Source organism: Schizophyllum commune (assembly GCF_000143185.2).
Source record: "Schizophyllum commune H4-8 unplaced genomic scaffold SCHCOscaffold_4, whole genome shotgun sequence".
NCBI lineage: Eukaryota > Fungi > Basidiomycota > Agaricomycetes > Agaricales > Schizophyllaceae > Schizophyllum > Schizophyllum commune.
This window is the reverse complement of record NW_026089541.1, coordinates 1,510,775-1,533,439: the sequence shown is the minus strand read 5'-3', so window position 1 is coordinate 1,533,439 and position 22,665 is coordinate 1,510,775. Positions and strand designations below refer to the sequence as shown.

Genomic DNA, 22,665 nt, shown 5'->3' with positions numbered 1-22,665 from the left:
TGCTTGTTTGGTTGCAACCTCCGAAGGCTCGGCCCGGGTCCCGGACCTTGGACAGAACCATCACGCCGGCCAAGTCCAAGTCGATAAGTCTTGCCGTACCCTTGTTCGTGGCCTGCAATGTCAGACACAGAGGAAAATTCAGGGAGGGGGAAGGGCCGAAAGGTGAGGCATATTTTTCTATATCGCTACGTTTCCAACATGTCATTATTGAAGGCCAAAAGGCAGAAGACAAGGCGCACGCCTGCGCCGGAGCCTACGCCTCCACCCGTGCGGACTGGGCTCAAACTAAAACTCCGTCTCTCGACGACAAGACCGACGATTTCTGTCAGCCCTTTGATAAACCTGACGGATGACGTTGATGAGGAAGAAACTGGCTTTGAGGACGTACTGGACGTCTACCTACCATCTTGGTTAGATGAGCGGTCTATGATGCTCGCCTCTACGACAGAGAAGGACGTATATGTGAGCGAAGCCATGCTCCACCACAGTGTCTGTATTGATACACGGCAAGGATCGTGTCGTCCGACCTCCTACGCGCTCAGAAGCATTCAATATCCTGGGTCGTTCCGACCAGTCTTCCGCGGCCAAAATTGTCGCAAGGAAACTCATCTTGGATGTCAAGGTTAGCCCCCTGGCAAGCCCACTTGTCTCACCGCAATGACGCTCTTGATCAGGGCAAGCGCCGCGACACGGAAAACCCATCTATGATTGGGCCAATACCGCCGCCCGCCACACAAGCAGACCCAACCGTAATTGACGGGCTATACAGCATTCGGACAACGCCGTATGAGCGCACGCTGCAGAGTCGTGTTATTGGTGCCAACCCCGAATTCACGGTACCCAAAGTATGTTTCGAAATAGACTGGCACACGCAGGGTCCGTGGACAGAGGTAATGTCCGATATAAAGGAGCACTACTCCCTTCGTTGGTCAGGAAGACTGTTTCTATGCCAAGTCCTTTGTATGCTGAACTGCCTTCTAGTCTCGTTGCTGAGCCACTAGCGACGGAAAATGCCGCACCCTTGATATATACATGCTTAGCTACAGAACATCTGCCTCAAGTGCACGACCTTCTGCAACGGACGTTTTGGGACGGAATAGACGGTATGCACGCCTCTGCAACGCCTGCTTCTCCCGCCTGATGAATTCACCCAGTTAGCGATTCGTTGGAATACTCACCAGAGCGCTGTACGGTCGTCGTGCTCTACAAGCGTGTGGTGGTCGGCGTCGCCATCATGAGTTCGCCGCAGGCGACCTACATCACATATCTCGCGGTTCGCTCAGGTTGGGAGGGTTGCCAAATTGCAACGTACGCCCATTTATCCTCTTACCCGGGCTCGCACCCGTTCTCACGTCCGTGGATAACAGGAAGATGATTTACCACCTCGTTTCTCTCAACCCATACAAGGATATAACGCTCCACGTGTCTGCCAATAACCCCGCCATGGTATGAACCCTCATGGTGTCCTACCTCCGGCGCTATCCTAATGATGCCATAGCTTTTGTATAATCGCGTTGGATTCAAGGCTGAAGAGTTCGTGCTAGGGTTCTACGACGAGTTCCTACCCAAGGATGCACGAGCCAGCAAGAATGCATTCCGCCTTCGCCTTCGCCACCGCTGACCTATATGCGCTACATGCGATTCGCTTGTATACCAGTCTATTCATTCGGATTCTGGACCCCTGGTCTGTACTGTGACGACAGAAGTTCTTCTTCAGACACCCCCACGAGGAATTCATCATGCGGCAGGCACAGTGCACCAGCGTCATCTCATTGGTTGCAGGAATCAAGTAAACTAAAGTACTGAATATCGAAGCTCATCATTATAGGTATGGATTATCTTGATCGTAGCTGGTGCGTAGGTTCTGTCGTGCGCTTCATATCGTCGTGGAAGCTGATTTACTCTGATTGTTATAGCGGTCCATCGCCCTCCCCGATCAACCTTCTCGGCGTCCCCGTCTCGTGAACAAAGGCGTGTCCAGTGATATCTGCACCCCATCGCGAACGCCGCCGTCTCACACCATCAACCGCTGCGCGGTGGGCCCCGCCATGCTCACGGCGCGCGTGCGTACGCGCTTCTTCGACGGGGTGCTACTAGTAGCGACGTTCGTCGATGGGTGCCCGAGCCCGAGGCCCTTGTAGCGGGTCGCCGGACCCTCCTTCGCGGCCGAGCCTGGGGGCGCATCGAAGCTCTCCCTGCTGTCGCGTGCCGCCGATGCGATCTCGGAGTGGTACACCCACCCGGGCACGGGCTCGACGGCGGAGAGGCGGCGGCCTGTGCAGCGTTTCTTTGTCGCGCGCGTTTCGTTGGTGTCGCCCCGGCCGATGTCGAGCAGCGGGCGCATGGCAGAGGCGGGGAAGCGCGGGGGCGTGGGCATGGGGGAGCGGGGGCTGGTGGGGGGCGGGTTGGTGCGGTTGGTGGCGAGGGTGTTGCGGCGCGGGCGCGTGGGTGGCAGGTTGTGCTTGCCGCCGCCAAGGATGGGCGCCTGCAGTCTGCCGGTGGGCGAGGAGCCAGTGCCCTGGCGCTCCGGCGTCGGCTGCTCGGCCAGTGGCTTGAACTGCTCGCGCGACTTGGCAAGGAACTCGTTGCACTTGCTGAGGAACTCGTCCTCGTAGATCTTGTGGATCATCATCTTGAAGCTGAATGGGTAGGGCGAGATGTTGCGCGGCATGGGGAAGGCCTTGCCGGATTTCTTATCCTTGCCAGAACCCTTGTCCTTGCCAGACCCCTTGCCACTGTCTTCGTCCTCGTCGGAATCCGATGCATCAGCGAAGACGGCTCGCTTGCTGCCGGAGACCTTGCGGTGGAATAGAGGTACGAGTTCGGGTGGCACAGGTGGTGTCTCGACTTCGACGGTCTCCGATTCGGATGTCGCGTCCTTGTCTTCCACGCGTGGCCGCCGCTTCATAAGGCTTTCAAAGAAGTCAAAGAGCTCCGAGTACTCTTTCGCCCGCGGCGACGACGGAGGACCAGACATTAGTGGATAGTGGATAGATAGCGCGAGATCGAAGGTGGTGATGATCGTGCGAGGTGGCGGAGGGCGTCTCAGGTGGCGGAGATCGTCGTGGAAGGTGGCGCCGGCGGGAGCACGACGTGAAAGGCGCGAGTCAGCAAAAAGCGCGATATAAATACAGGGAGATATGGAGTGGCAGAAGATTAGATGAATGTAGCCAAGCCGTTGCGCATACGCAGGAGTCAAGCTGTTGCATATACACAGACCCACAGACCCATGCCTGCATTCAAGTGGCCATGTGCGTGATCTGCGCTATGACCATTGTTCCCTTTGCGGCAATCACAAAGCCTTTTCGGGACAATGACAATGCCGCAAGATGGCGATTTGAAATTCACATGCAGGGTGACAATAAACGTGCAAGCAGATGATTTTCGTCCAACAATTATGCATATATGCGCGCCATTCATGAGTTTCCTGCGTCCACGCTCAGTTCCCTGCATCCTACTGGGCGTGGACGCAAGTCTGTATCCTGCCATCATCCACCCGATCGAGCCAGACTACGGTCGAGAGGCGATCGATGGTCGGTCGTGCCGTATGACGTTCGGCGCAGGTCGCGCTGGGGGGCGATGTGGCGGACGACCGAGCGATCGAGTTGTCGAAGAGCGAGCTCCACCCGACACAGCGAAGCGCCTTCAGGTTCTGAGCAAAGAGCATGCTGGAGCGTATTTCGCGTTGTCGGACGCGCTCGGCGTATCTGAGGCAATAAGGGCAGACAGCGATGCCGGATACCGCGCCGTACGGGTCTTCGTCGCCGGTGGAGAGGTGATATTCGTCGCTATGCGCGTTGAGAAGGTCTTCATCTGAAAGGTAGATGCCGAGGTGCAGGTAGCTGAGGTTCGTGAGCGGCTTCAGAGCGTGAGAGAAGGCGGTCTACGAGCAAGGAGGTCAACAAGGAAGCCAGTAACGCATATAACTACGCACAGCGAGGTGCGTTTCATCAGCATATACGTAGGGAATCGGCGAGTGTATGGTGCAGCCCGCGCTGTCCTCGAAGCACCACCACGCGTCCTCGAGCCGTTCGGTGCAGCTGATGTAGAGATCGACGAGCAAGGGGAAGCAGCGGGAGATGAGATGGAGCATGCTGGTATCGATGCGAGGCATGGAAGTGAGCGTGAGGGCAGTCAGTTGATCGTGAGTTGCCGTGAGGGATCGAGAGGCGAGGTTGCTGGCGATAAGCTTCAAGCGAGTGTGTTGGGTCGAGAGACCTTCGTCGGTGAAGTCGACGGTGAGTTGAAGCAAGCGAGCGAGGGACGAGAGAGCATGGGCGTTCAAAAGAGCGATGCAGGTTGATGGGATGGTCAGGGTTCTTGGGGTGGATATATGCGTGAGATCGAGCGATTTCTGCGGAGCACAGGCAGTCGGCATGCTCACTTCGTCCAGCACAGTCCTCCATCCTGGTAGTAGACGCTGTAGCGCGCCTTAATCGAGGACGAAAGACGGAGCATTCCTTCCCATTGCCATTGGGTCAAAATCGCCAAGTCTCGCAGGTAAGCGCGTAGAACCAGATGTCGGATAGAGTGACAAGTCAAGGACAGAGAGCGGAGGTTCCTGGGCGCGCCAAGTGATCCAATGGGATACTTTGCTACGATGATCTGGATGATGTACTCGACGATCTCGAGGGGAATGGTGACGAGAGGCATGATGCAGTCGACACCCATGAGCAGGGTTTGCGGGGACGAGTTGAGCTTCACAAACGCGCGAGAGCCGTGCACATCGTTGCCTAGGGGAGCGCCCGAGATGATGGGAGAAGAGAAGACGAGGAGGAGGGAATGACCGCGCGCGGATCCCCGCATACTGCCCGCATAATTATGTGACCGTGAGCGTGACCGGTTCGTATCTTCTCATCGGGCTGGAAAATGTCTGGTGGCACTGGTTCGAAAGCGTTTCACAGCTAGAGACGATACGTATTTGCTGCGTTTGAACCCAAAGTCTACGATCCTGGTAGCAACTGGACCAACTGGACGAGACTTGTGTCCCTTCCGTCGCCTGTAGGTCCAGAGACACTGCCACCGGATGCATTCGGCGCTGGATCACGGAAGGAGATCCCACGCGAACTTGTTCTCACACCGGCACCCCCAGCCTATAAAACCCGGAACGTACACAAGCGAAGAATGTTCTTCTACTACTCCCTGGCGGCGTTCTTTGCATTGCTGGTCATGCGTAAGTCCTCTGTCCTCCCCGCGCTCGAAGTGATCGCTAAGTTGGCCCTTTCCCCCTTCCCCTCTTCCATTATCGCCACGTACTCCTTAATGAATCCCCGCATCGCCTACCCCAACCTCGCACGACATCATCGACGACTTGCTCGGTGCCCGCGGCGCCCCCTACAGTGTCTTTCACCTACCGTTCACGCCTCGCGCCCTTCGTGCCAGAGCGCATGCGCTCGCTGCCGATATTTGCGCGCTCGCACACGTACACGCCCCTGGCGACGTTCAACGACCAGGTCCAGGCCGGCATGTCCTCGCAAGCCTTCGATATTGAGGCAAACATCCGCGACGGCGACGCGCGCGCGGGCCTCGACGAGGTGGGAACGCGGGAGGTGATGGAGATCATGCGGACGGAGAGGGTGAAGTGAGTAGCGAGGTTCCTCGTCGTGGGCGCCCAGTGCTGACAATCGCTCCGCAGCTTCGACCAGGCGAGGTTGATAAGGCATAACAGGATACTGGCGGCGAATGGCATCGATCCCTCTGGTGCGCAGTACTGCTTGGAACCCCTTGTTCGGCGCTTACCCCTTCCCCTAGGCATGCCCATGGATCGCAAGGCCGTCACCCACCTGTAAAACCAAGACAACCCCCTGCACGTTCACCCACGGACTTCACGCCCCGCATGCCATCATCTTCCATTGTACTTTCTTGCATTGCAAACAGAAGAACACTCTACCCTACCCACCTTTAAATTCCCTTCTCCCCATCCGCTCGGCTCGCATGCACGGACATCGCCCCTGGATGACTTACAACCCATGTTTACTGTTCCTGTTCAACCATGTTCTCTCTCCCTCTTGTTTTACTTTTATTTGGGCGCGGCCTTTTCGGTCGCCTTGTACTATGCTGTTTTATCTATCGGGCTTGTATCCCTACGTAGCGTTCCTTACGTTCCAATGCGTTTTCTTGTCCTTCTGCTTGCTCTGCACAATCTATTTGTTTGAGCATACTTCCTCGTCTGAATGCTCGCGCTCTTGTCTACGGCTTATAGACGCGATAAGCGCAGCATTACTCAGCAGATCCTACTGAAATCGCGCTCGCCGTGCCATTGCGCTACACGCTGGGCGAATGTCTTCATTGGGTGAATACAGAGGAAGGCATTCAGAAGGTGATTGCGTTGACAGGCTAGAACGAAAGCGTACGAAAGCGAGGTGACAATACAGGATAGCGAAGATACAACAGACATAACAGCGAGAGCGAACAGATACAGGAAAACAGTAACTACACATGCTGGCGATAGCGAAGGTTTGCCACCAAAAAAAATCCAGGAGATAACCCACAAGACAGCGACGATTCGATAGCGGGAGAGAACACAAATAGTGGCGAAGACAACAATAGCGACGAAGACGAAGAGATAGCGACCAAGACCAGAGCGAAAATGAAGGCAAAGAACACGAAAGCGAAAGCGACGGAGAAGGTCCGATACGAAAGCAAGAACAGCGCCAGCCACTACTTCACCAATAGCTCAGACTATCCTCTGACCGCCCCTGCACCGACCACACGCGCCCTGCATCCCCAGAAGCCTTGCGCCCCAGACGTTCGACACCTCCAGGAATGGGATCGTCCGACTTGAGGAGCAGCTCGTCGTCAGAGTCCATAGGGCTGGGTCCGAGTCCAATACCTGAGTCCTGAACGGCCTCCATGTCATCGTCGACATCCATGGGGGTGGGCTCGGCAAGGCGTGAGACTGCCGTCGGTTTGTCGGGGGTGACTGGCTTTGGGGCAGAAACACAATCCTCCGTGCGAGCATGTTCCTCGACGACTGCGGGTTGCACGATTTTCATGACGGTCCCGCTGCGCTTCCTCGATGTGAGGGGAGCGTCGACACCCTTCGCTGGACCGATGACCGTCCCGCTACGCGTACGCTGTGGAAGGGCATTGTCGGAGGGGCGGATGGTACCACTGCGAGCGCGGCCAGCAGAAATAGGAGGGAGGAAGTCAGACGCGCGAATGGTCCCGCGCCTGTCCCTGCCCTGCCGTCCAACCAACGGACCCAGCTCCATCGGTCCACCCAGAGACATACGTCCGCACTCCTCCAACGACCGAGTGCGAAGAGGAAGGGAGCGGCGCATGTCTACATTGATAAGTGAGCGACGAGGCCAAAAGAGCTGGCTAGGTTCTTACCTTGACGATCATCCAGCACCATCTTGTCAAGCATGTCCTTCAGTTGAGACGCCGCTTCAGTGTCCTCTGCATGCACTTGTCGGAAAAGCGGCATCACCTCATCCTCATCCTCCTCATCGGGACACGGGGCGGCCACGAACGCGCCCAACATATCGTCCAGCTCCTCATCTTCGTCATCGACCATGGGCACATCGTAAGCCATGTGCGCATCGCGTGCGAAGGGGTCCTCATCACGATTGCCGTGGTCCGAGAACTTTGGCGGCGAGAGAAGGCTGTCGTCCGACCATTGGCGAGACTGTCGATTATACGCGGGGGACTGGTACGTCGCGAAGTTTGGCTGAGTTTGGGCGTGCAGATTCGGAACGCTCTGCGACTTCGCAAGTCCATGGCTAGGCGACATGATCGTGTCGTCAGAAGAAGCAGCTGAAGGCGACGACGGCCGGTAATTCTGCAAAGCGGAGAGACGACCGCCGAAGACATGTTCGATTCGTATCATAGCCGGCGTCGAGACAGCCTGCGGACCATCACCGGGCGGGCGAAATTCGTCGTCGGAGTCGTAGTCGAGGCCATAGATGGAAAGTTGCGAAGGAGGCCGGTTAAAGTCGATCTCAATGTCGCGGGGCTGGAAGAGGGGAAGGGTCTCAGGGTCCGAAAAACCCAGACCGAAACCATACTCGAAGCCCAAATGGTCCAGCGAGGCAGGAAAGGCAGATGGCAAGTCCAGCGAGCTCAAAGAAGCGTTAGCAAATGTCGGACGGGGCGGCTCGGGAGCAGAAGGGCGGCGTATGTGACTAGATGCGTCCTGGCGGGAAGGAGAAGTGGTCGTGCTTCGGCTGACTAGAGACTTCTTGGGACGGGGCTTGGTCGTATTCTCTGGCTGAGAGCGAGACAAAGAAGGTCCGAGCGATAGCTTAGGCGCAAGAGGGACCTTGGTGGGAGATGTGTTGCGCGACGCAGGTCTACTGCTGAAAGGGCTGTCCAGGATACTATCCCGCCGAGAGCGTGAGCGGCGCGTGGTCGACTGATTTTCCTTCAGATTGGCTGAGCCGGCGCGAGAAAGAGCGCGGCGAGGGGGAGGAGCAGGACTGAAATAGTCGGGGGTAACTGCGTTGCCACGAGACGATTTGAGCTTGAACTTGACGGAGTCTGCCAGAATGCTAGGATGCGGGGTGGTGTACGCGTCCGAAAGCTGGGTATATGCGTCAGATTTTGGCGAAGATGGGCGCGATAGAATGTTGTTAGTGTTCCTGAGGCGTTTCCGCGCGCTGTCAGCGAGTTCGTTTCCGGCGTTAGGCTTAGAGACGTTGCAGGCGGAGCGTGAGCGCTTCAGCATCCGACGTGACATTTCGGCGACAGTGATCTCTTCCGGCGACGAGGTGGGTTGAGAGCGAGGATGACGGTTCTCGTTGCCCTGCTTGCTGTACGTTGCCCGGATCATGCCGACGATGAGGGCGGAAGGCAAGCGACGACGACGACGCGATTTTGCACGTCGGGACAGACGATGACGAGTTTGTGGCGTTGTTGACGGGCGCGTCAACAAACATAACACGTCAATGATCGTCGCTGCGCTGAATTAGGCACCCAAGGCGCTTCTCCGCCCCAAGCGCAACTTGGACTCGACCACCATGGTCGCCACCAGAAAAGCACCAGTGACGCCCGTTCCAGCGCAGTCGCGGTCACAATCAACGCAGAACATACCGCGAGCGAAGTCGAAGACGCGCAACCATGTCCCCAATGCCAGCAGTCTCGCGCGAGAGGTGCGTGCGCTGATACTCAGACCCTGACTGCTCCTGAGTTCGGTTTGTCAGTTTTCGACACCGCCAACTCAACCTACAAAGACGCAATGGCGAAAGCCCAAGGTATGGTGCTCAACAACTCGGTGGTGAACCTCCTTTCACATATCGCGCAGACACGTACATCATTCATCAACAAGCTCTTCCTCTTCGCCCTCTCCTGCCTGTGCGTGTACAGCATAGCAACATGCTCGAGCGAAGACAACCTCCAACGCCCCCTCTGCCGCTCCCTATCGACATACCGACAATACGTCGTCGAGCCTTACATCATCCCTCCACTCAAGGCAGCCGTCAATCACCCCTCCGTTTCCCCCTACGTCGAGAAGGCCTACGCCGCCGAGCAGCGCGTCGAGCCCTACGTCCTCCGCGCCTACGAGATCTCCCAGCCCGTCGTCCGCAAGGCCGTCACCCTCGCCACCCCGTACGCCATCAGCGCCAAGCACCTCGTCTGGGACAGGACGATCGTCCCCCAGTACCACCGCCACGCCGTCCCCCGCTATAACGTCTACGTCCAGCCGCACCTCGACAAGTACGTCGTCCCCGTGCAGCAGGCCGTCGTGCGCTACTACGCGCAGGCGGAGCGCTACTACGGCCAGGCGCGCAGCTTCTACGACGCGCGCCTGCAGCCGCACGTCGCCAAGGCTGTCGAGATCGGCCAGCGCGTGTATGTGTTCGTGAAGCCGCGCGCGCTGCAGGCGTACACGCACGTCTACACGCGCCTCAACGCCCGGTGGCAGGTTATCAGGCCCGACGTCATGCGCTTCTCCGCGCTCTACTGGGAGCGCATGACCATGATTGCAGAGCTCTTCGGCGACCTGCGCAGGGAGTTTGTCGACCCTCACGTACTGCGCATCTGGGACAAGGTCGTCGAGCTGAGCGGCGGCAAGGTTGCCCCTTCGCAAACGACGCCTGTCACGCAGGCCACCGCAGCCGAGCCCACGCCGGAGACCCCCGCGGAGTCCGTAACCACCAGCGAGGCCAAGATTACCCCCACGACTTTGTCATCAGCAGCTGCAGGCGAAGCATCATCGTCTGTGCCGCCACCTCCTGTCGAGACGGTCTCAGAGACTGCGACCTCTGTGACGCCGTCGTCCACTATTGCCGCGCCCGCTGTGGAGACGCCTTCTGCCAGCTTCGTTGAGACTGCATCCGTCAGCTCATCTTCGCAGGCCGTCACTCAGGAGACCACTCTCACCCTATCTTCCCCGCCTTCTGCCGCCGCCGTCGTTCCCACCGATGTCATTGAGGAAGAAGATGTCGACCAATTCCTTCTGGACCTTCTCGGCGAGACTTCTGACGCCAAGGTCGCCGCCGATCAGGGTGCTGAGGCCAACGAGGAGGCGGCCGCGGACGCTGCTGAAGCCGAGGAACGTAAGCGCATTAAAGCCCAGCGCGTTGCGGAGAGGCGTGCGGACATCACCTCTCGCCATGCCAAGTGGGCAGCCGAGCTGGAGGCGCTAATCGCGGCGGAGGAGCAGGCGCTTGCCGGTGTACTGGCAGCGATCAGAGAGGGCGCGGCGAAGGAATTGAGGAAGGGCAGAGTGCTAGCGGAGGGCGTTGATGGGTCGAAAGAGGCCGCCACTGGCCCTAAGGAGGCCGTCGATGCGGCACAGGCCGAGGGCGAGCGACTGCTCAAGGGGCTCGACTCATACCTCAAGAAGGCCGCGAAGGCGCCGGAGAGCAATGATCAGGCGCGTTGGGGTCAAGTTCTGGATGTCGTAGAGGCGAAGTTCGCGGAGGCGATGGGGCGGCTGCAGGATAATGTTGCGACCTGGTACGATGAATTGCGACAGAGGGAGGCGCAGGAGGTGAGTTACTTTCCTAGTCTTTTTTGTGTCTCGCGCGTTTTGACTTGCTCGGGCGCGCTGCCGTTCGTCGTTTGTGGCAGTCGCTAACTCTCCCCCGCAGGTTCTGGACTCGGCTGCGAAGGTTAAGGCTCTCGCCGAGCGTGCGCAGGCCGACCTTGGGATTGGTTACGCCTGGCTTGACGATGTCACGTACGCTGACTGGCAGCGCTATCACGACTTGATGAGGGGTAAGCACACGCAATGTACACTCTTGATCCGTCTAATCTTCCCCTACCCCTATAGCATACGAGAAGTACGACTCTGACGCGCGCACGATTGCCAATGGCACCCACCCGCTCTCGCCCTCGGATCCGCTCGTAGGCGCCATGAGTGACACGCAGGATGACGCGATGACGATCATCGAGGGCTTCCAGGTCCGCATCCGCGACCTGAAGGCGCTCGCAAGGGATATCTACTCTGCTGTCGACAAGAAGGCGGCGAAGGCGGCTGAGGACGTTGGTGCAGGGGCGACTATTGGATCTGTCGATGCACCCGTATCAGCGCTGCCCATCGGCGAGCCCTCAGATGTCTTCGCCAACCCCTCAGAGGCTGCATCAGCACCGGAGGTGTCGATCCTGCCTATTGATCCCAGCCCCAGCGCACCGGTGCCGGGCGTGGAGGGCTTGGACAAAATCTTCGTTGGAAGGGGCGCGGAGGAGGTGAAGGAGGCTGTAGCGCGTGCGGAGAGCCTCGGGGCGAGTGTGTTGTCGAAGGGCTCGTCGGTGGCCGCAGAGGCCGTCCCTACTGTCACGCCTGACCACGAGGAGCTCTAGATGACCACGAAGAGCTTCGAAGGCTCTTTCGGACTATACTCGCAGTTTCAATGGCTGCTCATCTCGCCATGCACCCTCACTAGGGTCCCTACCCCTTCTTGGCTATCTTCCATGCAGATGGAATTTTCCATTGCCTCCTGGCTGTCTTCGACCCTGGCTGCACACCCCCGGATGACTCGGTGTATTTATGTGTAATGTCTATCGCATACATATCCCGTCGTGACCATCGCACACCGTATCGCATATTCCGTCGCTCGCGACACCGCAGTAGTAAATATTGTTGAAGGACCGGTACACATACTTACTTTACGCTTGGATGTTATGGCTACTTCAGTGTCGTTGCATCGCTTTTATACATTTTGCCTCACTCAAGAACCTGTGACTCGGTGTCAGAGGGAACGCGCAAAGGAGAGTTTGCATGATCAGGTTGACCAGGACGTGGTCAGACAATGTGAAAGTCATAGCGGAGATCCAATAAATAGGCGATGTGCCTAAGCTACACGGTGGGCTACAAGTGTACGCCAAAGCAATAGATAGCGATGTGCAGTAAAGCCAATAATATACGCACGTAGATATCAACCCACCCATCGGGACAGATCCTACAGTGATCATTCTACAGGTCGTCTGGTTCGTGATGTAGACATGGTATACAGCACAAAGGAATGTGCAGGATGGTAGAGACGCGGGTGCTGAAGGATACGGTGGCATATACTTGAGGATACGATGGCGGTTGGTCGGAGGAACAGTGGCGGGCGCTCGGACAGTGAATGCTAACCGAGCACCCGCGGTGCATGAGGTTGGCCGTTGACGACGAGGCCTCCATCCCAGGAGCCGACGCTCCAACCTTCGTCAAGGAGGGCCTTGCGGACGACGGGCTTGAGGACGCTGACTCGGTTAAGCGAGTGCGTGCCCTTTCCGGTGATGATCTTGACAGGTTTCGCTACGAGGATGTAAGTCGAGTAGTACATTTAGAAAATCTGGAGACGTACCGGGCGATGCACCTACGCGCTCGAGGATGTCTTTGACGATGATCACAGCCTCAGCAGCGGTAGTGCCATGCAGATCCAGAGTGCGGCCGTCTCGCGAGGCCCGCCTGGAGGAAAGTCAGCGTCTACTGAGGTCGAAGCAAAGCAAGTCATCTCACATCTTAGCTTCCACTGTATGCCGAGCGTGCGCAAGCGCTTCCTTTCGCGCTATCTCTTGGAACTCGCGAGCCTGCAATCCGGGTCAGTTCCACTGCACCAACAATCCCAAGCTCCAACACTTACCCTCTCTACATAGTACAAGGCCGTCTCCGCCCCACCCCTGCTCCTATCCTTCCACACCAAGCTCGCGTTCTTGAGCATCTCCGCGCGCTGCCGCATGCTCTCCTCCTGCCTTGCCTGGTAGTCAAGCTCGCCGACATCGCCCTTGCCGCCCTTCCCCAGCGCGTTGCCCGAGCCCCTGATCTTCGTCCCGTTGACGTCGCGGTTGTACGTCGGCACGCGCACGGGCTGCGGATAGGCGGGCTTGTTCTTGACCTTGCTGCCGTTGACGCGTTGCCACTGGTATGGGCTGGGCTTGTTGCGCGGTTGGGTGGTAGTCGGACCCTTCCAGCGAGCGGGTGGCGGTGCGACTGGGGGCGGGCCGGAGGGGAAGGCGGTACGGGCTGGGGTGGTTGGTGCTGAACGAGTGACAGCGGCCGCATCCGAGTAGCGGGGTACGCGAGAGGGCAGTGGCGAAGGGAGAGGGGAATGGTACGGTCCCAGTTCCATGCCATCGTCGGCAGCGAAGTCCTGGAGCATGTACAAAAGGTCCAATGCGCAATCCGCCTTGCCACCGGAGGCGCTGAGAACTAGGCGCGCATCGTCGACGAGGCGGCTTTCCTCGTCTATCGTGCGTGTCTTGTCAGAGCGTAAGACCTCCAAAATCTCAACGAGAGCAACATCGTCATCTTCGTCTACCGTGGTGTCCTCTGCAATACGCTCAAGCGCCGCCTTCAGCGCCTGGTACGGCGTGGGGTGGCCAGGGGAGTGGAAGTGGGACAGAAAGAAGGATGCCGGGCGGTCGGGAAGCAGGGTGGACAGATAAGATGAAATGGAGTTGATCTTTGTCCATATATCGCTTGAAGAGGAGGGGGAAGAGGGGGCGGACGTCGATATCGAAGGCACGCGATGGCCGTTCTGCTGACGAACGTCGCCGAATGTGATCTTGATCGAGTTGTTCTTCCCGCCTCTCTTGGGTTTTGGCATCGTAGGCGTGCGCTGGACGGAGCCTGACGGACGAGATGTATCGGGGACCGACTTCTGATTGACCACGGTGTGCCAGGACCGGTCGTCCTGCGCCTCATTGTCGCTCAGACCGTCCAGCCCGCGCTCCTCCAGCTCGCGAATGTGCTCCTGGGTGAGGAAGCGCTCAAGAATGTCCCACATGTTCGCGTCGATGTCGTCGTCGTCGGCGCTGGCGAGCATGACTGCTAAGCGCTCGGCGGAGACGCCTGGTAGTGCGGCGCTTAGGAACTCGAGGGGCGAGGAGCTATGGTCGCGGGAAGAGGATACGGACTCCCAGGAAGTACTGCTGCTCGTCGTGTCCGCATTTGACGAGGTCATGTCGGGGGTGCTAGTGCACGAATCCTCTTCGTCGGGAATCTGGAGGCGCGCCATGTCGTCGTTCAGCTGTAGATCGTCCGCGCCACACGACAGGATGCGCAGGTTGGTCCGCAATTCGTCGAGCTGGTCGGGGGAGGGGGTAATGCATCGACCATTGTCATCGCTCTGCAGCTCGTGGAGCAGCGCGAGCACGATCTGCTCCTCGAGAGGGGGACAGAACTCGGCCTAGAAAGCGCTGATCAGATGGGTAACAAGGGAGGAGGAGCAACGCAAGATAGAACCTTCAAAGACTCGTATAGCGATGTATGCTCGCTCATGGTACAAAGGCTGAATGAGGGGGAGGGTCTGAGCAGCGAGTGGGCTGGAACAAAGACTATAAACTGTGATATCACGTCACGAACCGCTTGGGATCAGCAACCCCTGCGGGGCTATGATCAACTTTCACGTGGCGAGCACCCACAAAGTCTAGGGAGGCGATTGGCGGGGAAGGGAGAATAGGCTACTCGTTGGAATATGTCTAGCATTGAGCAGGAATAATTGTAGTCATTCTTCTGAGACTGAAAGGACCTTAAAGCGAGGCGTAGCCCTGTTTGGAGCATGCGGGTGAAAACCTATCTCATACGAATGAGTCGAGCAGAGTCGAGCCGACTGTCTCCCTTTTTTGTCAGTCTGTGAGTTGGTACCACATATGTGTAACCCAACGTCGGTCAATGTGAGCGCGTAGCACAGTGACGCGGCGACACCGCCGACACGGCAACTGCGAATGCAGTAGACCGGCTGAGTAATCCAGCGTGCACTGCGGCGGTCAATTGGAGGCCATGAAGTTACTGTAAGGCATCACACCAAGCGTTCCTGCCCACAAAATTATGGCTTGAGGTAAGCGCTGATTTGGTCCAAGATATGTCGATTGAGCACGCATGTACAGTGGTAGGAGCAGGCAGGGTGTGTATGGCACAGCAAGAAAGATAAGACAGCAATACTGGAATAGATGGGTTAGATCAAGAAGTGTAGGCCGTATCGACGCGGTTGCACCGGCGATGCCAGGGATGACAGGGCCGCAAGAGGGTAGGCTATGAGCCGTTCTTCCATCTGAGGTTGGCCTCGTAGAAGTCGATGAGCTGATGGCGAGGTTAGGGTAGGCGGACGAGTGGAACGTAGCACATACAAGTTGAGGGAATTTCTCCCTCGCGGTTGCGGACGTCTCGCGGACGCGCCTGCCGTCCTTCCTGATGTCGCGGTGAGCCATTTGTCAACTTCGAGCAGCAGACAGGGACTCACAATGTGAGATAGACCATGAGCCCGTCCGGATTATCAGGATGCCTCTCGACCGTTTCGATACTCTTGATCAGGTCCTCCCAGCTATCCAATTCGCGATACTTCTTGTCCATCGCCGCCACCACCGGCAAGTCGGCGTCTTCCTCCTCGTCGTCCTCCGTCCCGTCCACCTCCATCTTCGCGCTCGCGGACCCACTCTTCGACTGCCGCTTTTTCTTCTGCGCGGGCGGCTCCTCGTCGACCTCGATGGGCTCCGCGGACACGGCCTTCGTTGAGCGCGCGCGCTTTTTGGACACCTCGGACGCGGTGCGCGGCTCAGATTTGCGCCCGCGCTTGATGCTGGTGGTGGAGGCGCTCCCGCTCTTCGCGGCCTTCTTTTCCTTTTCGCGCTCCCAGTACTCCGTTATGAGGTCCTTCGCGTTCCTGCGGGGCGCGTACGTCAATTGGACGCGTCTAAGAGCGCAGTTCAGGCAACACGTACGCTGCATCCTCCTCCGCTACCCAGGAGTTATCTGCCTCGCCGTAGCCTTTCCATTTGACAAAGTAGCCTGGGCAAGTAGTGAATAAGACGCGTCGGACGCGTTTCGCGGGCTAGGAAACGCACCGCGTTGCCTGCCGAATTTCTTCTCTTGGTGGTTGAGGATACGCTCGATCTCGTACTCCTCCTCGGACTCGTTGCCGCCAGAGTTGCTGTTATTGTCTGACATTGCACGTGTCTCGTTCGAGGCTACCGAGTGGGGGGGAGGAGGGCGAGCGCGCTGTTGCTTGGTCGCGTTTGGTTCATGCATGCGCTTGGACCAGAATCCAGATTTTGCGGGCCGAAATCTCCACCGAACAAGACCCTGCGCGATACGGCGGGGGCTCGAGGAGGGGACCATGGCTCTCAAGGGCAATACTAATGTATCCCTAGGCCTTCAAAGACATATTCTTGACAATAGCAAAATATATTACATCTTCAGTACAGGAGCGCGAACGCGGATGAGGCTCCTTTGGCTTCTATCGAAAGAGAGCGAAGAGCAGGGGCAGATAGTGCACTAGCGGCGACGCGTAGGGCTTGCGCTACGACCGCGAGCATTGCGCCGAGGGCCAGTAGGTGGGGGACGGATGAAGGCGTAGTCACATTGAATGACCTGCTCCAGAAGGGAAGAGCCCGAGGCGCCGTCGATCGCAGCCTGCGCCTCTGCCATCGTCTCGTACTCCACGAGCGCGTATCCCTAGCATCGAGCACATAAGCAGGAAGCGATTAGACAAGGAGACGAGGGAGCGCACCTTCACATAACCCGTCCGACGGTCGAGGTTCAAATGCATGTTCTTAATCTCGCCGTACTCCGCAAACTTGTCATTCACGTCCTCCTCAGTAGCCTCTTCGTGCACGTTGGTGACCATGATGATCCATCCTTCGACGGCTGCAAAGGGTAATGAATGAGCCAGATCAAAGATGAAGGAAATGTAGAACGCACATCGCTGGGCCCTGGTATCCGTCTCCTTCGTCGACTCGACGCGATCGTAGGTGTGATCGGTCCCTCCGACTTGCGAGTCACCGCCTCCCCCTGTGAGAGCACGCGCGGTCAGTGCTTGTTTGCCGCGCCTCGTAAGGAAGTACCCACTGGAAGTCTGGAAGCCACGGCCCCTGCGGCGGACGGCGCCTCCGGAGGCCACTAATAGATGGTCAGAATCACTCCGGCTTGACTTGGTGTAATACTCACCATCGTCAATGTTCATCTCATCGTCAGACATGGTTGCGGTTGGTCGTGGTGGGGGAAGAACGCGAGAGACGTTGACGCCCGACGCGTGATGTGATGCGTGACGACCTCTCGGCAACCCCCGAAAGCCGGTAAACGAGTTTGCAAATCGGGACCTCCTCTCCGCACACGTAGCTTGACGGCTGGATTAGCGCCGGCACTATCAATGTCTGGGGTTCATCGTTCGATAACAGCTCGCTCTTTTCTCTCCCGAGTCCGAGTTCCATCCCCCCATACACATCCATACAACGTCAGGCAGATGCTCGCCTTCAAGAACGCGTCGGGAAAGCGAATCCGGACCAAGCCTTTTGTCTCCTCGAGGTCGAGGCATGGCAACATCCCTGCTGTCTTGCTGACACTTTGAAAACCGGGACCCTGCGGCTGGCTCCCCATCACTTCTTGATCCTAATGTATACATGCGTCAGAGCTAATTTGTACCTCTCGGGCCATCTCATGCCCTTATAACGCGGTCTGTACGCTCATCTCCTTTTCTCCTTGTCCTCGGTACCAGGTCCATTGCCACTCTTTTCTTGAGCCTGTTCCGTGGACTACGCGTTCTGGTACGTCCGTATATATACTCATCTTGGAAGCGCCTGACTAACTCGATCATCCCTGCAGACTTATCATGCCTTTTGTTCACCAGTCGTGTCTCGTCTGTACGCGTCCCACTTCGATGTGGTGCGGGAGGTGCCATGCCGCCTGGTACTGCAGTCCTGAGCACTCGCACCAGGTGCGTGGCAATTCAATGTTCCAGGCTTCGATCTGACGCGTTCCCCAAGGACTGGCTTCGCCATAGGGAAGAGTGCATCCCCTTGGAGTACCAGACCATGTACAACGCGTCCCCTTCTGCACCCGTTGTTGCGAGCTTCTCGGACCCACCTCCGAACGACGTGGTCTTCGCCATCCTCTTCCTCCCAGAAGAAGGTGCGTTCATACGGCCCTTCTCTACCCCTCCCCAACGCTCATTCATGCCACCCAGAGCGCCCCCGCATGGTACGGATTGCCTGCTCGGAGCCCAACAAGGCCTTCGGGGGCACCTGCCCCATACCGCTCCTTGACCGCTACTTCCTCGCCGAAGAGCCCGACACCATCGTCCTCACCCAGGGCCTCAACGGCGAGACGCTGCGCTACCCGATGCACATCTGGTTCTCCCCGCACAGCCTTCAGAAGGGCGCGCCCGTCAACCGCGCGATCTTTCACATCACGTCGGGCGCGGCGCCCAAGGCGTGGTGCGGGCCCGTCGTCGCGTTCAAGTTCAACGGCTCGCGACGGCATGGGTACACGGACGCGGGCTCGAACGACCTGCCGGCGTTGTCGGCGTACTTCCTGGCGTACGAGTGATCTCGTCGTCGTCGTTTCTGCAGAACGAGGTGGGTGCGCCGAGTCGTCGGACTGGTCTCGACGTTCATAAATTCGTTCCGCTGACGCTGACATGCTCGCGGTGCAGATCTCCCGCTCTGCCGGCAATCTTCGTCTCATTTGCCGGTCTTCTGGCACCGGTTTTCTGCGCCCGCTCGCTTCATATATTTGATTCATTCAACATAGCATAGTATCAGTCGACCGTACTCCATGGGTTTAATAATTGCGCCAAGGTGAACAATGGCTTTTGTGTTCCCTTCCTGATCTCAGCTTCCTGCGTTTCGGCCTGGTGCTGGGTCGTCGTCGAGGTGCCCTCTTCGGAAAGTATTGGTCGTGGGAGCCACGACAAAGAGCTGCTCTCAAAGAGTTCCAAATGCGTCCTTGAGAGCGCGACCCTGCAACCACGCGGCTGAAGTGCTTGATTTGATCCCGCGGATCCGGGATCCCGAGCTCGACGGATCACGGGCTCGGAGCTCCTCTAACTTGCCGACGCAAAGTCCAAACACGAACTTGGACCGAGCATCCACATTTACTGTATGGGTCAACTTGGCGAGCACTGACAAGGCCGCATGCAACACGAGAAGTGGTTGCCCTTGTAGCGAAACAAGAATGATGTGCCTCAGGCCTTCCCGAATCCCGAGGCCCGTCTCTCCGGCAAGCGAAGCGAAGCACACTGCGTCTCGAGGGCCCTCTGGATTCCAGGACTCCGTTGAGGCAGAGACGGTCAAAATGCAACCGAAACCGCGACATGACCACCGTCGTACACGCAGAGTGTTCCCGCGAAACGGTGGTCCATGGGTTGATATCGAAGCAGAGTTGTGCGGAAATGCATTGCAAGAGGCAGACAGGTTCGACAGACATTGGCAGTGTACATTGAAGCATGGCAGCGGGGGTACAAGATGTGCTATACAGCCGTCTATGGACTGAAGTCATGAGTAGGACTCAGTACAATCATTGACGTGCGTCATGAGCGAGCTCAGACCAGCTTCTGGAGCTTGGCGAAGTCCGGCGTACCGAGACCGGTGACCTGCAAGGGTTGTCAGCAAACGTTGCGGGTAAAGAAATATTAAAGTCGACGTACTGGGTCCCAGCCCTTGGTGGCCTCAAAGCCTGAAGACAAGAGAATCAGTATGGAGCACGGCCGACGTCTCAACATGAAAGGGTGCGCACCATCAGTACCACAGCCGGGGTTGGTGCCCTCGGTGATGTCGTTGAAGCCGTCAGCAGCAGTGCTATAGATGAGCGGGTTCAAGAAGCCCAACTGCACGCTCGTGAGCACATCGAAGAGATATTTACAGATGGTTGACCTACCGGCGACTGGCCCTGGGAGACCTTGTAGTCGTTGAGGAGCGCGATGATACCGGCGACGGTCTGCGCAGGTGATCAGCTTGGAAGTGCGCCCTGAGATGAATGAACATACAGGCGAGCTAGCGCTCGTGCCACCAACGCTCTGCGTGGAACCACCGATGACGACCTGGAAGCCCGAGCCCTGGGCAGCAAGGTCGGGGTAGGCACGACCAGAGGAGCTGTCCGTCACATCAACAACCCATCCTCCACCAACGCCAGCACCGAAAGCCAAGCTCACTTAAACAAGTCACTGTTCTTGTCGCCCCAGAAGTCAAGGTACGCGCTGACGGCGTCGGCCTGGTAGTCGGGCTGGGAGAAGTAGCGGGAGAAGCTGATGCGAGAAGCAGAGTCAGTTGAAGCTTCATCAGCGACTGAGTAGAGAAGAAACGCACCCTCCACCGGAGAAGTCGACAGCCTTCTCGGGGTTGACGCCGGTGGTGCCGCCGACTGTGGTCACGTACGGGCAGCTAGCTGAAGGGGCATATCATTCAATACCACCGAGTTACAATATGCGTCAGCACTTACCAGGGAAGGCCGGCTGGAAGGCAGTGGCATTCGAGCCATCGTTCTTGGCGCAGTCGCCGCCACCGACTAGAAGAGACCATCAGGGTACAACTTAATGACTGGAAAAGAGCTGTGCATACCACCGAAGTCACCGCTGGAGAAGAGGATAGATGCGCCACGAGCGCCGAGCTTGGCAAGCTGGTCGCAGACGTTCTGGGCGTAGTCCTGGGGCACGGTCTGCTCATCGTCACCTGGTGAGGGGTGTCAATCATGCGCAAAAAGGAATGCGGGCAGCGGAGCGTACCGTAGCTGGTCGTGAACGTCTGCGGGATGTCATCCTGGTCGAGGATGTACTCGAGCCAGTCCCTTTGCGGCAGATGAGCAAATGCAGAAGCAAGTGCTATGGAGAACTTACAAGTAGGGCTCTAGATGAGAGCTGCATCAATAGCTGTTCGAATGTAAACGTTGATGGACATACCGTTAGTGTTCGTCGGCGTCTGAGAGTCTTCGTTGAAGGGCGGAGAACCACCGGTGCTGTAGTACACGTTCGGGATGGGGTAAGACAGCGCCTCGGTGTACTGAATGTCAAGGTTCGCCTCCACTGATCATCGCTGGTGAGCCAGAAGCGCAGTTGTGATCATTATGCGAATCTCACCACCGGGATCGTTCTGGTCATTGCCACCGTCATTGATCTGGACAGTCTTGAAGGTCGCATTTGCGGCGTCCGGGAGGTACTTCTTCAAGAAAGTCGTGAGGTCCTCCTCGTTCGCGAACTCGTCGAGGTACTTTACGGGCGTTAGTATGATCTTCGTGAATATAATGTTGGCAGGACTTACACCAGCGACACCGAGGGTGGTGTTGGTGTCGGCCTTCGGCTTGTAGCCGGACGTGTTGTATAGCTTCTGCAGACAGGCTGGCGTGACAGTGCTGCCGCAGTCGCTGGCCGCCTCAGCGTTGACGTTCAGATCCTTCTCGTTGCTGCCATCGAGCTCCGGCTGCTTGAAGGAAGTCGCGCGCATGGACTTCATGGTGCCGAAGTACGTCGTCGGCGCAACAACGTCGACATGACCGATGAGATCCTTTGGCAAGGAGTACGACATCGTGCGGACGACGTACTCGCCGGTCGTAGAGTGGCGGTAGACGTTGTACTTCGTGCCGAGCAGTTTCTCCGCCTGCTCGACGGTGACGTTGTAGATCGTCACAAAGTTCGTCGCCGCGGAGTGCTTCATGTTCGAGATGTCGATGCCGTGGTAGTCGAACCAGTCCTGGACGAGAGGGAGAGTGTCGTCGTGCGGGCGTGCGAGCTCGTGCAGCTCGCCCTTGGAGAGGTGCTGGCCGTACGAGTCGTGGCCTGGCGTGCTGACCTCGTATAACTTAGAAATGAGAGTCTCAATGTGCGGCTGGGCGAGGCCGAGGCGCAGGTCGAATGTGTGGTCGGCCGGAGCGGGGCCGTGGTACTGGAAGCCCTTAGGTATCGTCTCCCAGGCGTGCTTGACGGACCGGTCGTCCCAGCGCTTGCTCAGAGGCGACGCTGCCGCGAGGGCGGCGAGGTGAAGTGCGCTGACACCGAGTCCGAGGAGAAGCATGGTAGGGAGAGGCGGGGAGAAGAGGTTGCATGCGCGCAGCTGCGGGTCCTTATATCATGATACGGGCGTTCCGTAGATGCGATGCTTCCCCGCGGCTTCGCGTGATACGCGGATATGGCTTCCATTGATCATGATTCGTATTGTTGTGACCATCAGTCGAGATGTTCACGAACATCGGTCCGGCACCTGTGGAGAGATCTGAAGCGTGCGGACGCTCCGTCCAGACGTCTGAAGGCTGTCAGACCCACTGGCAAAGGAAGAGCTTACATCTGACTGAGGAGGGCGCCCGTCCCTGTTCAAATACTTCGGATGGCGTGCCCGAGTTCATGTCTTCTTCTCACACGTGGAAAAGCACAAGGTTTACTTCTCCGTGAGGCCTCGATAGACCGTTTTTGGCACACAGCGATGTGGTCGGTGTCGTCGACGGCGTGGACTCCCCCATGTAGATAGCACGATGAGCATGGCCCCAAACGCGTTACAATGGAACGCCAAGATTGCCTCATAGTCGGCGACTGC

At 57.7% G+C, this 22,665-nt stretch overlaps 11 protein-coding genes across 11 annotated transcripts; 4 read left to right on the top strand and 7 right to left on the bottom strand.

Moving 5' to 3' along the window:
- Window positions 1-117: 117 nt before the first annotated feature.
- SCHCODRAFT_02665516 (uncharacterized protein) lies at window positions 118-1,621 on the top strand (the record flags this gene model as incomplete). The annotated part of the gene is made up of 8 exons (XM_050346545.1): window positions 118-162; window positions 214-462; window positions 512-622; window positions 675-928; window positions 982-1,103; window positions 1,155-1,308; window positions 1,368-1,446; window positions 1,499-1,621. The coding sequence occupies 8 exons, from the start codon at window positions 118-120 to the stop codon at window positions 1,619-1,621; spliced, it is 1,137 nt and encodes a 378-aa protein (XP_050201088.1).
- A 132-nt stretch (window positions 1,622-1,753) lies between these two features.
- SCHCODRAFT_02618662 (uncharacterized protein) lies at window positions 1,754-3,163 on the bottom strand. The gene has a single exon (XM_003032665.2). It carries the CDS (start codon window positions 2,975-2,977, stop codon window positions 2,015-2,017), a length of 963 nt encoding a protein of 320 aa, XP_003032711.1. The 5' UTR covers window positions 2,978-3,163; the 3' UTR covers window positions 1,754-2,014.
- A 52-nt stretch (window positions 3,164-3,215) lies between these two features.
- Window positions 3,216-4,830, bottom strand: SCHCODRAFT_02224258 (uncharacterized protein). Its single transcript, XM_003032664.3, has 3 exons — window positions 4,385-4,830; window positions 3,935-4,319; window positions 3,216-3,883 (listed from the first exon to the last, which is right to left on the bottom strand). Exons 1-3 carry the CDS (start codon window positions 4,804-4,806, stop codon window positions 3,455-3,457), a joined length of 1,236 nt encoding a protein of 411 aa, XP_003032710.1. The 5' UTR covers window positions 4,807-4,830; the 3' UTR covers window positions 3,216-3,454.
- A 126-nt stretch (window positions 4,831-4,956) lies between these two features.
- On the top strand, window positions 4,957-6,183 carry SCHCODRAFT_02618655 (uncharacterized protein). Its single transcript, XM_003033247.2, has 4 exons — window positions 4,957-5,173; window positions 5,341-5,581; window positions 5,636-5,700; window positions 5,752-6,183. The coding sequence occupies exons 1-4, from the start codon at window positions 5,125-5,127 to the stop codon at window positions 5,787-5,789; spliced, it is 393 nt and encodes a 130-aa protein (XP_003033293.1). The 5' UTR covers window positions 4,957-5,124; the 3' UTR covers window positions 5,790-6,183.
- An 11-nt stretch (window positions 6,184-6,194) lies between these two features.
- SCHCODRAFT_02224212 (uncharacterized protein) lies at window positions 6,195-6,552 on the bottom strand. Its single transcript, XM_050342112.1, has one exon. The coding sequence runs from the start codon at window positions 6,438-6,440 to the stop codon at window positions 6,234-6,236; it is 207 nt and encodes a 68-aa protein (XP_050201087.1). The 5' UTR covers window positions 6,441-6,552; the 3' UTR covers window positions 6,195-6,233.
- A 113-nt stretch (window positions 6,553-6,665) lies between these two features.
- SCHCODRAFT_02497734 (uncharacterized protein) lies at window positions 6,666-8,773 on the bottom strand (the record flags this gene model as incomplete). The annotated part of the gene is made up of 2 exons (XM_003032663.2): window positions 6,666-7,285; window positions 7,336-8,773. 2 exons carry the CDS (start codon window positions 8,771-8,773, stop codon window positions 6,666-6,668), a joined length of 2,058 nt encoding a protein of 685 aa, XP_003032709.1.
- A 163-nt stretch (window positions 8,774-8,936) lies between these two features.
- SCHCODRAFT_02618651 (uncharacterized protein) lies at window positions 8,937-12,135 on the top strand. Its single transcript, XM_050344889.1, has 5 exons — window positions 8,937-9,092; window positions 9,144-9,194; window positions 9,245-10,936; window positions 11,037-11,163; window positions 11,219-12,135. The coding sequence occupies exons 1-5, from the start codon at window positions 8,961-8,963 to the stop codon at window positions 11,746-11,748; spliced, it is 2,532 nt and encodes an 843-aa protein (XP_050201086.1). The 5' UTR covers window positions 8,937-8,960; the 3' UTR covers window positions 11,749-12,135.
- A 4-nt stretch (window positions 12,136-12,139) lies between these two features.
- SCHCODRAFT_02535771 (uncharacterized protein) lies at window positions 12,140-16,409 on the bottom strand. Its single transcript, XM_003032662.3, has 10 exons — window positions 16,216-16,409; window positions 16,093-16,159; window positions 15,615-16,034; window positions 15,502-15,562; window positions 14,738-14,835; window positions 14,628-14,697; window positions 13,017-14,561; window positions 12,893-12,963; window positions 12,738-12,841; window positions 12,140-12,688 (listed from the first exon to the last, which is right to left on the bottom strand). The coding sequence occupies exons 1-10, from the start codon at window positions 16,397-16,399 to the stop codon at window positions 12,519-12,521; spliced, it is 2,790 nt and encodes a 929-aa protein (XP_003032708.1). The 5' UTR covers window positions 16,400-16,409; the 3' UTR covers window positions 12,140-12,518.
- A 57-nt stretch (window positions 16,410-16,466) lies between these two features.
- Window positions 16,467-17,393, bottom strand: SCHCODRAFT_02618639 (RNA-binding domain-containing protein). The gene is made up of 5 exons (XM_003032661.2): window positions 17,318-17,393; window positions 17,219-17,269; window positions 17,072-17,161; window positions 16,881-17,017; window positions 16,467-16,825 (listed from the first exon to the last, which is right to left on the bottom strand). Exons 1-5 carry the CDS (start codon window positions 17,346-17,348, stop codon window positions 16,646-16,648), a joined length of 489 nt encoding a protein of 162 aa, XP_003032707.2. The 5' UTR covers window positions 17,349-17,393; the 3' UTR covers window positions 16,467-16,645.
- Window positions 17,394-17,478: 85 nt separating this feature from the next.
- Window positions 17,479-18,982, top strand: SCHCODRAFT_02618635 (uncharacterized protein). The gene is made up of 5 exons (XM_003033245.2): window positions 17,479-17,913; window positions 17,972-18,083; window positions 18,133-18,277; window positions 18,333-18,723; window positions 18,801-18,982. The coding sequence occupies exons 2-4, from the start codon at window positions 17,979-17,981 to the stop codon at window positions 18,692-18,694; spliced, it is 612 nt and encodes a 203-aa protein (XP_003033291.1). The 5' UTR covers window positions 17,479-17,913; window positions 17,972-17,978; the 3' UTR covers window positions 18,695-18,723; window positions 18,801-18,982.
- Window positions 18,983-19,561: 579 nt separating this feature from the next.
- On the bottom strand, window positions 19,562-22,610 carry SCHCODRAFT_02618632 (subtilisin-like protein). The gene is made up of 14 exons (XM_003032660.2): window positions 21,400-22,610; window positions 21,219-21,348; window positions 21,042-21,164; window positions 20,979-20,988; window positions 20,868-20,929; window positions 20,704-20,814; window positions 20,585-20,650; window positions 20,452-20,530; window positions 20,298-20,390; window positions 20,133-20,238; window positions 20,024-20,083; window positions 19,883-19,973; window positions 19,794-19,822; window positions 19,562-19,739 (listed from the first exon to the last, which is right to left on the bottom strand). Exons 1-14 carry the CDS (start codon window positions 22,147-22,149, stop codon window positions 19,689-19,691), a joined length of 1,761 nt encoding a protein of 586 aa, XP_003032706.1. The 5' UTR covers window positions 22,150-22,610; the 3' UTR covers window positions 19,562-19,688.
- Between the last annotated feature and the right edge of the window lie 55 nt (window positions 22,611-22,665).

Bases quoted from the DNA above. Each gene is read 5' to 3' on its own strand.
- SCHCODRAFT_02618655 (XM_003033247.2), top strand. From the start codon at position 5,125: ATGTTCTTCTACTACTCCCTGGCGGCGTTCTTTGCATTGCTGGTCATG. The intron at 5,174-5,340 runs GTAAGTCCTCTG...CGCCCCCTACAG, and splicing joins CTTTGCATTGCTGGTCATGC to TGTCTTTCACCTACCGTTCA. The intron at 5,582-5,635 runs GTGAGTAGCGAG...ATCGCTCCGCAG, and splicing joins ATGCGGACGGAGAGGGTGAA to CTTCGACCAGGCGAGGTTGA.
- SCHCODRAFT_02618639 (XM_003032661.2), bottom strand. From the start codon at position 17,348: ATGTCTGACGATGAGATGAACATTGACGATG. The intron at 17,018-17,071 runs GTGCGTTCTACA...TACCCTTTGCAG, and splicing joins GGATACCAGGGCCCAGCGAT to CCGTCGAAGGATGGATCATC. The intron at 16,826-16,880 runs GTGCGCTCCCTC...GCTCGATGCTAG, and splicing joins GTCGGACGGGTTATGTGAAG to GGATACGCGCTCGTGGAGTA.
- SCHCODRAFT_02224258 (XM_003032664.3), bottom strand. From the start codon at position 4,806: ATGCGGGGATCCGCGCGCGGTCATTCCCTCCTCCTCGTCTTCTCTTCT. The intron at 4,320-4,384 runs GTGAGCATGCCG...ATCCACCCCAAG, and splicing joins GGAGGACTGTGCTGGACGAA to AACCCTGACCATCCCATCAA. The intron at 3,884-3,934 runs GTGCGTAGTTAT...CCTTGCTCGTAG, and splicing joins CTGATGAAACGCACCTCGCT to ACCGCCTTCTCTCACGCTCT.
- SCHCODRAFT_02618651 (XM_050344889.1), top strand. From the start codon at position 8,961: ATGGTCGCCACCAGAAAAGCACCAGTGACGCCCGTTCCAGCGCAGTCG. The intron at 9,093-9,143 runs GTGCGTGCGCTG...TCGGTTTGTCAG, and splicing joins CCAGCAGTCTCGCGCGAGAG to TTTTCGACACCGCCAACTCA. The intron at 11,164-11,218 runs GTAAGCACACGC...CTACCCCTATAG, and splicing joins CTATCACGACTTGATGAGGG to CATACGAGAAGTACGACTCT.
- SCHCODRAFT_02618635 (XM_003033245.2), top strand. From the start codon at position 17,979: ATGCCTTTTGTTCACCAGTCGTGTCTCGTCTGTACGCGTCCCACTTCG. The intron at 18,084-18,132 runs GTGCGTGGCAAT...GCGTTCCCCAAG, and splicing joins GTCCTGAGCACTCGCACCAG to GACTGGCTTCGCCATAGGGA. The intron at 18,278-18,332 runs GTGCGTTCATAC...CATGCCACCCAG, and splicing joins CCTCTTCCTCCCAGAAGAAG to AGCGCCCCCGCATGGTACGG.
- SCHCODRAFT_02618662 (XM_003032665.2), bottom strand. From the start codon at position 2,977: ATGTCTGGTCCTCCGTCGTCGCCGCGGGCGAAAGAGTACTCGGAGCTC.
- SCHCODRAFT_02535771 (XM_003032662.3), bottom strand. From the start codon at position 16,399: ATGCATGAACCAAACGCGACCAAGCAACAGCGCGCTCGCCCTCCTCCC. The intron at 16,160-16,215 runs GTGCGTTTCCTA...CTACTTGCCCAG, and splicing joins GAAATTCGGCAGGCAACGCG to GCTACTTTGTCAAATGGAAA. The intron at 15,563-15,614 runs GTGAGTCCCTGT...CCGCGACATCAG, and splicing joins CTCATGGTCTATCTCACATT to GAAGGACGGCAGGCGCGTCC.
- SCHCODRAFT_02618632 (XM_003032660.2), bottom strand. From the start codon at position 22,149: ATGCTTCTCCTCGGACTCGGTGTCAGCGCACTTCACCTCGCCGCCCTC. The intron at 21,165-21,218 runs GTGAGATTCGCA...AGCGATGATCAG, and splicing joins TGACCAGAACGATCCCGGTG to TGGAGGCGAACCTTGACATT. The intron at 20,651-20,703 runs GTATGCACAGCT...GGTCTCTTCTAG, and splicing joins CTCCAGCGGTGACTTCGGTG to TCGGTGGCGGCGACTGCGCC.
- SCHCODRAFT_02224212 (XM_050342112.1), bottom strand. From the start codon at position 6,440: ATGTGTAGTTACTGTTTTCCTGTATCTGTTCGCTCTCGCTGTTATGTC.